Below are 9066 nucleotides of genomic sequence, written 5' to 3' on the forward strand. Positions count from 1 at the left end.
TTTTCTACAGGCTGTTCCACATATCAATGACTCTATGGCAAAAACAAAATCTTCTAATTATGTATTATTTCATTAGTGTCCTCTCTCACATATATCTCACACTAGTACAAGTACTACATCATATGATGTGGATGGAATATTCAAGCATACTTTTGAGTTCAGTATTAAATTTAAGCTTACTTCAAGAATAAGATGGAAAAGTGTTTGCACTTATATTTCACACCCACAAAACATGCCAAATTTTTCCATAACTAATGAAGTACTTTTGAAGTGTAGTCACTGTCGCAAACATAACAGAATTTTTTTTTAAAGACTCAATTATAAACTATTGAGCGATAGGCAGTGGGCTGAGCAAAGGCTCACACTATGTACATAGATAGGTAAATCTGCTTTGCAGCCCCTGCTCTCATCCATACAAGTTGCAAGAAGTTGGACAATTGCAAAGGCTGAGGCCCCTCCACTTCTACCTTCTCAATCCTCATTACTATCTCATTTGCAGTCACACCCTTCTGCCCCTGATCATGGACCAAATCAGAAGACCCTAGCCTAAGAGATGAGACTGCCTCCTGGAACAAATGGCCCAGGTAACATTCCCCTCCCTGATGCATCGCGGTGTCTGAAGCTCAGACTTCAGCTCATTAATTCTGAGTTGAAGTTCCTCGAGTTTAAGACACTTATTGCCGATATGTTTCCCTTGGATCACACTGGTGTCCATGAGCTTCCACATACTGCAGCCACAACACATCACCTGCCCTGCCAATTAATTTACTAACTAAATTTTAAGTAATTCCTCTAGTCCAGCCTGTGCTTATATTATTATTTCAATGAATGTTCAACCCGCCCCAATTGAAATACCCCAGGTTAGGTCAGAGAAAAAGAGCAAATACTCACAAGCCAATCACCTACCTGCTTTCCTGTGATGTCACACCTTGATTTTTGTTTCCGAATGTGTGCTCCAAATCTACAAATCTGCTCTGGGTTGGCCCATCTTTAAATGGACTCAAGATCTTGTTCCTTAAACCAACTCGAGGTCTCACTCTTTAAACCGACTCGAGGTCTCGCTTTTTAAACCGACTCGAAGTCTCGCTCTTTAAACCGACTCGAGGTCTCGTTTTTTAAATCGACCCGAGGTCTCACTCTTCAAACCGACTCGAGGTCTCGCTTTTTAAACCGACTCGAAGTCTCGCTCTTTAAACCGACTCAAGGTCTCGCTCTTTAAACCAACTCGAGGTCTCACTCTTTAAACCGACTCGAGGTCTCGTTTTTTAAATCGACCCGAGGTCTCACTCTTCAAACCGACTCGAGGTCCCGCTCTTTAAACCGACTCGAGGTCTCGTTCTTTAAACCGACTCGAGGTCTCGTTCTTTAAATCGACTCGAGGTCTCGCTCTTTAAACCGACTCGAGGTCTCGCTCTTTAAATCGACTCGAGATCTCGCTCTTCAAACCGACTCGAGGTCTCGCTCTTCAAACCGACTCGAGGTCTCGCTCTTTAAACCGACTCGAGGTCTCGCACTTTAAACCGACTCGAGGTCTCGTTCTTCAACTCGACTCGAGGTCTTGTTCTTTAAACCAACTCGAGATCTCGCTATTTAAACCGACTCGAGGTCTCGTTCTTCAACTCGACTCGAGGTCTCTCACTTTAAACCGACTCGAGGTCTTGTTCTTCAAACCGACTCGAGGTCTCGCACTTTAAACCAACTCGAGGTCTCGTTCTTCAAAACAACTCGAGGTCTCGCTCTTCAAACCGACTCGAGGTCTCGTTCTTCAAGCCGACTCGATGTCTCGCTTTTTAAACCAACTCGAGGTCTCGTTCTTCAAACCGACTCGATGTCTCGCTCTTTAAACCGACTCGAGGTCTCGTTCTTTAAACCGACTCAAGGTCTCGTTTTTTAAACCGACTCGAGGTCTCGTTCTTTAAACCGACTCGAGGTCTCGCTCTTCAAACCGACTCGATGTCTCGCTCTTTAAACCGACTCGAGGTCTCGTTCTTTAAACCGACTCGAGGTCTCGTTCTTTAAACCGACTCGAGGTCTTGCTCTTCAAACTGACTCGATGTCTCGCTCTTTAAACCGACTCCAGGTCTCGCTCTTCAAACCAACTCGAGGTTTCGCTCTTTAAACCGACTCGATGTCTCGTTCTTTAAACCGACTCGAGGTCTCGCGCTTCAAACCGACTCGAGGTCTCGTTCTTTAAACCGACTCGAGGTTTCATTCTTTAAACCGACTCAAGGTCTCGTTCTTTAAACCAACTCGAGGTCTCGCTCTTTAAACCAACTCGAGGTCTCGCTCTTCAAACCGACTCGAGGTCTCGAGCTTCAAACCGACTTGAGATCTCGCTCTTTTAAACTGCCTCGAGTCTCGTTTTTTTAAAACTGCCTCAAGGTCTCACTCTTTTTACTGACCCAAAGTTGTTTTATTGTTTGGAGAATCCTGTTGCAGCACAATGTATTGTCTTGTGACTTTTTCACTAATTCCATCGTTTTGCATTATATTGCCTAAATTTGGGTTCAGTTCATGGTAAGGCACTCAATTACATCATTGTATGTTGTAAAACATATACATGTAAATTATCACACCGTTTCTAAAATACTCTTTATACAAATACAATGTAATTTAATAGCATTTAAGATTTTAACATATTGTTTATCCTATGTGATAGGTTAAGGATGTCTGGGAAAACTCTTTGATCCTACGTGATTTGCAGAGTGACCTTTCTTACCTAGTTGTTGTTCGCTGTAAGTGCCGCAGTGGGCCAGGGTTTTGGAGTGATTGGAGCAATCCTATTCAGCTGGATGTACAGGGTAAGAACTGAATAGCTGCAGAAAATAAGCAGGAGGTGCCGCAAACTAAACAGCAGACATAATTTCTTCCTTTTTAATTTTGTATTTCTTGTAAACCTATAGGAAGTTGAATCAGGATTAACAAGAAGTCTTTGATGTCTAGATTTTCCTTACTGTAGAAAGATAATCATCCTTCATTAATATTTCACATACATTTTTGCTAATGATGATTCTCCCTCTGAGGAAAATGTTAAGTTCCATTCCTAGTTTGTGCTGTGATAGTAACATTATAAACAGATATATGAAAAAGATTGATAATTTTACTAGAAACACTGACTAGAAGGAAATCTATCTAGTGTTTGCCTTGTTTTAAAAAACAGTTACTCAGGCTTACGGTTTGTTTTGTGCTGAAAATTACAAAAGAACAAATTGATAATCACTCAAAAAGTTGTTATACTTAATAGGCTATGGTTTACTTGTACCCACAATTACAGATTTAAAACGGGTACGGATTTTAAATGATTACAGATTTAACAGGTTGAGAAAGGAAAGAAATTTGCTTCCTTATTGTATGCCAAACAAATAAATGCTTTAACAATATCTGGCATGAGAATGCTCAAATATGTTTCCTGTAAGTTTAGCCATATAATCACCTTGTTTTGGCACAGTCGATGGTAAATGCTGAGCTGCTCAAATCCCAAAGGGAAACTTGAAACAACTGCCACAGCTTGTTTTGCAATTTGTATAAATTTCGAGATGCATGCCTTGAATTCGGTAATAATTAGACCACTGACCACTACACTTTGTAGGTTTCTTACAAAACTAAATTAAACCATTATTAAAGAGGGAAAAAGAATATTTAAGCATGCACATAGATTTACCAATTACTACTATAATAACTTCTAGCTCTCCTGATTAATCTAACTCCCAGTTACACCTCTGTTAAGGGAACAGTAAAATACATAGAGCAGAATTTTGCCCTTGGCGGCAGTGCTTGGTGCCGGGGGTGGTCGGGAAATCGACCGCCGCTCGTGATTGGCACCGCACCGCGATTTCACGCTGGCATGCCAGTTAAGCCCTGTCCAGCATGAAACACGAATGGCAGTGCTATGCGCTGCCTGTGCAGGTGGGGCGAGGAGGGCAAGTGGGCCGAGCGTGAACTTCACACTTGCGCGCGAGCAAGCGCTGAGGCACAGAGCTGGCTCAGGGAGATGAAGAGAGATGAAAATTTTTTTTTTAAATGTAATGAAACATGTCCCCTCACGTGACTCTATCACAAGAGCAGGGACATGTTATTAATTAAATTTTAAAACTTTTATTACCATTTGCTTTTGGAAACCTCATCCTGCTAATGGATGAGGTTTCCAAAAAATTGAAAAGGCCACTTGGCCTTTTTGTGTGCCTGCCAACTGGTAGGTTGGATGAGGAGTGAATAATTAATTTAATTGATTATTCAATGGTCTTAACAGGCCTTTTCATTTTCGGTGAGTGTGCTGCCGACTCTGGCGTGTGCCTGCCGACCGAACTATCGAGCAACTGTGCGTTGACATCCTCATACTCGGCCGATATCAACGCGTGTCATTTGACACTCGGTCAAGTCGGGCATGCACGCGTCCCACCAGCCGAGTGAAAAATTTTACCCATAGATTTTAAAAGACCCAAGCAAAGTAACATGATACCCTGAACAGTCGAATTCAAAGTGAGCTTCCTTAGCTTCTGTTCTTGCAGACAGCAGTTTGAGGCTTAGAGGCTAGAGGCTTTTCATACTTACTAAATCTTAGAATGCCTTCCCTTATACACAGCCTTCTCTCCTTTATAAATATTTTCCCCTTTGAATGCAAATTCCCATTGTTTCACTATGTCTTTGGACTTTACCTCTCGAATAATAAAATCTATCATAGTACCAATGTTCCCAGTAATCTTTGGGAAAAATAAACACACTGTTTATTGATTTCTCCTGGCTAGGTGAAACATTCCACTCCCTCTTTTGAATTCAAGATAGTCTAGTTTATTTAAAAATGCAAATGTTCCCATTACACCTCACATTCTAAAATTTCACCCATGTTTACCTACTTACTTAACATTTCAGACTTAGCTTACCTTCTGGTATATCAAAGCCTTCACACCAGCTGCCTTTAATTTATTGAAGACCACCCCCCACAAACACACACACACAGACACATGACTCCAATACTCTATTTTACATAACCTCCAATAATATTATGAAAATTATTATATCTTCCTGGCAACCTGATGTGGCCAGCTCTTGTTGATTGCACCTGTTCTCCTTCTGACATACTGGTTCTGCCACTACAACACTTCAATGCTGGTCTCTTGTGAGTGCAGTAAAGTTCTCTGATGTGTTTAACATTTATATCCACTTTTCAAGGCATGAACTAGAGTTGCCATATTGACAGGCCATACTGTCCTGAAAATCTCCCCTTAAAAATCACAATACCCAAATGCATTCTGAGCTCTTTGTTTTTACCATAAAGTTTGAACCCGCCCAACAAGTTGTCCTTTCTTTAGCTTACCCTCAGTAAATTTCCATCATGTGTGGTCAACTTTCCAGATACATATGTTTGCAGAATTTGCTTACAACAGTAAGCCTCATCTGATCTGGGTTGGACAGTCTCCAAGACCTATCCAAATACCAAAGCCTCTTCTTCACCCGCACTACCTTTGTTTCTTTCTGATATTCTTTATTTAGTTTCACCGCTTTACCACAGCTCAGCAAGTTTAATTTTGAAAGACTGAAAAACAAGCAATTTTTCCAGCTCATTGCAGGACATGGCAGTTTTTATGGTCAAGCTAAAAGTAATGTTAATTTGCTTCCTTTTCTTACATGTGATGTTTGCAATAACATTATCCATAAGGGACTAGAAATAATGATCCCCACTGATCACTAATCAGTGACCTTTGCCTCAAACTGTAAGTAGCCATCAAATAAGGAGAGAAAGAGGCTTATAATATCCTCATTATTGAACAGCCACCTTACATGCATTGCTAAGTTTCACAAAACTCAACCCATTGGGTTAAGATTTTGGAGGGTTGTTGTTGCCTATTGAACTGTATCTCAAGGTCAGTAAGCACAGAAAGGGAAAAGACTAATTCCCTTTTTTTTGGATTTACTATGGCATACATCAACCCTGACTGATAGGATATGGAGGTCATTTGTTATCAGACCTCTGCTGTTGCTGCTTTGAACTGGCCACCAGGGACTGAGAGAGCAGTCATCAGAGTTTTTTAACTTCTTGCTTTCCTTCTCTCAAGGTAAATGCTTAACTTCTGAGAATTGAAATGTAGTATGTAGAGGATCACAGGAGCAAAATTACGTCCTCCTTTTCACAATGCAATATGTTGCGGCTACAGCACAAACCAACTTAAAGACATAGCTGTGCCTTTAGTGCCTTTTCAAAGACGGTTAAGAATCATATTTGTTAGCTTAGGGTCATCCACTTGCCTGGATGAATGTAGCTCTGACAACACTCAAGAAGCTTGACACTATCCTATCTAGAAGGATAAGGGAAGCAGAAGAATGGGAACACCACCACCTGGAAGTTCCCCTCCAAGTCACTCACCATCCTGACTTGGAAATATATCACCGTTCCTTCATTGTCACTGGGTCAAAATCCTGGAACTCTCTCCCTATCAGCACTGTGGGTGTACCTACATCACAGGGACTGCAGCGGTTCAAGAAGGCAGCTCACCACCACCTTCTCAAGGGCAATTACAGATGGGCAATAAATGCTGGCTTAGCCAGCAACGCCCTGAATACAAAAAAGCTATAAAGTCTTCTAATTAAATGTCTATATTAATGATTTGGACGAAGGAACAGAAGATATTGTAGTCAAATTTGCTGACAATACAAAGATAGGTAGGAAAGCAAGTTGTAGGAAGGAAACATCTGCATCTGCAAAGGGCTATGGATAGGATAAGTTCAAGTGCAAAATTTGGCAGATGGAATATAATTTGGGAAAATGTGAGTTTGTCTGCTTTGATGAGAAGAAGATAAAAGCAGGATATTATTTATATAGAAAGAGAGGGACTGCAGAACAGTGTGGTTCAGAGAGATCTGAGTATTCAGATACATGAATCACAAAAGGTTAGCATGCAGGTACAGCAAGTAATTAGGAAGGCAAATGGAATGTTGACCTTTACTGCAAGGGAGATGGAGTACAAAAGTAAGGGAGTCTTGCTACGACTGTTTAGGGCACTGATGAGACCACACCTTGAGCACTGCGTACAGTTTTGATCTCCATATTTAACGAGGGATATATTTGCATTGGAGACAGTTCAGAGAAGGTTCACTCGGTTGATTCTTGGAAAAATGAGTGGTTTTAAGAGGAAAGGTTAAGTGGCTTGGGCTTTTACTCGGAGTTAGGAGAATGAGACGTGGCCTTATTGAAACAAATAAGATTCTGAGGGGGCTTGACAGGGTAGATACTGGGAGAGTGTTTGCATTCATGGGGCATCTAGAACTAAGGGGCACTTGGGTTCTGTTGCAGAGGGTGTAGGTGAGGATTTCAATAGAGCAGTGCACAGACAGAGGCTGATTAGCATGCTCGCAAAAATGCTTGATGGTCAGGAAGATATCATAATCCTCATAATGTTATTGTAAGATAGTGGTATCTGTGTCCATGTGTGTCTCTGTGTGAGACTTAATTGGATTAAAAGCAGCTGGACTGAAGGCTCTGATGTTTTAGGTGATGAACTAAGTTTGAAATGTGAAGTAGGTAAACATAGGTGTCAGGGGAACATTTGCATTTCGAAATAAACCAGACTAGCTTGAATTCAAAGAGAGGGAGTGACATATTATACCTAGTCTGGTAGAGTTCAGAAACAGTGTACTTCTTTTTCCCAAAGATTATTGGTAAAGCTTCTTACTATGAGAGCCTTTTATTATCAGAAAGATAAAGTCCAAAGACATAGTGAAACAATGGGAGTTTGCAACCAGGGGGGAGGATATGTATAAAGGAGTGGAGGCTGTGTGTAAGGGTAGGCATTTTTGTGATCTAACAAGTGTGAAACGTCTTCAGCATCTATGCCTCAAGCTGCCATTTTCAAAGAACTGAAGTTAGGAAAACTCACTTTGAATTTGACTGGTTCAGGGTATTGTGTGTCACCTTGCCTGAGTCTTTTAAAATCTTCGGCTTGGCGAATGTGAGCAGGACCCGCTTGCCGAGGTGTAAAACGATGCGGGGTGACGTCAGGTGTATGTCCCAACGTCACTGCGTCGCATTTAGATTTTCAGTTCGGCAAGCACTCAGCCAACTTGGCTGCGCACCCGCCAAACTGCCAAAGACCTATTAAGGCCATTTAACTAACAATTAAAATAATTTACAGAGCTGCCTGTCCAACCTTAAGGCAGCCTTTGCAATTGTCATGGAACTTCATCCATGGGCGGGATGAGGCTTCATGAACAATTTTAAATTTTCTCAAAAATTTTTATTGAAATTAATGCACATGTCCCAGCTCATGTGGCAGTTTCACATGAGGGGACATGTCATAAAAATTTTTTCAACACTTTATTTAACTGGTAAAGCTTAAACCTAATCTCTCTGAGGCACTTCTGTGCCTCAGGGAGATTTCTGCACTCTTTCGCACAGCACTTCCGGGTGCGCGTTACACTAGGTGGGCCCTAATTGGCCCGCCCATGTAAAATAGTGGTGCGGACCCAACTGGGGGCACCGATCAGGTCCATGCCCATCCCCGCACAACCCCTCCGACAGGGGGACAATTCTACCCTATGTGTCTTACTGTTGCCTTAACAAAAGTGTAGCTGGGAGTCAGATTAAGTAGGGGATTTAGAAGTTATCATAGTAGTGATTTGTAGACATATGTATGTGCTTAAAAGTCATTTTTATTATTAGTAAATGTTTAATCTAGTTTTGTAAAAACCTATTATACTTGATGGTCTTATTACTAATGAATTCAAGGCACACATCTCAAAATTCATACAAATTGCAAAACAAGTTGTGGCAGTTGTTTCAAGATCCCCTTTGGGATTTGAACAACTCAGCGTTTACCATCGGCTGTGCCAAAACATTGATACATTGGCAGGCCTGTCAAAAAGCCTGTGTTCACTGTCTGGAGCATGGAGGAGTCCAGCATCAACCTTGAACTGGCTTTGCGCAGAGCTTGGAGCCCATTCTTTCTGGCATTGAAGTGGTAACCAATTCTGTTGTCATACTTGTGGACCAAACCATGATGCAATTTCAAGTGGTTAACATCTCAGCTTCCAATGTAGTATAAGCAGAAATCACGCAATGTCTTGAATGCAGCA

General features: G+C 41.4%; 1 protein-coding gene across 1 annotated transcript in view; it reads left to right on the plus strand.

Moving 5' to 3' along the window:
* The window catches only part of LOC121288945 (leptin receptor-like), a 57740-nt gene extending 53330 nt beyond the window's left edge, over positions 1-4410 (plus strand). Inside the window, exons 6-7 of the mRNA XM_041207812.1 lie at positions 2660-2801; positions 4250-4410. Of these exons, the coding sequence (XP_041063746.1) occupies positions 2660-2801; positions 4250-4410 (303 nt within the window). The remainder of the gene's footprint in view (positions 1-2659; positions 2802-4249) is intronic.
* Positions 4411-9066: the final 4656 nt, after the last annotated feature.

Source organism: Carcharodon carcharias, chromosome 16, assembly GCF_017639515.1.
Source record: "Carcharodon carcharias isolate sCarCar2 chromosome 16, sCarCar2.pri, whole genome shotgun sequence".
In the NCBI taxonomy this organism is placed as follows: domain Eukaryota; kingdom Metazoa; phylum Chordata; class Chondrichthyes; order Lamniformes; family Lamnidae; genus Carcharodon; species Carcharodon carcharias.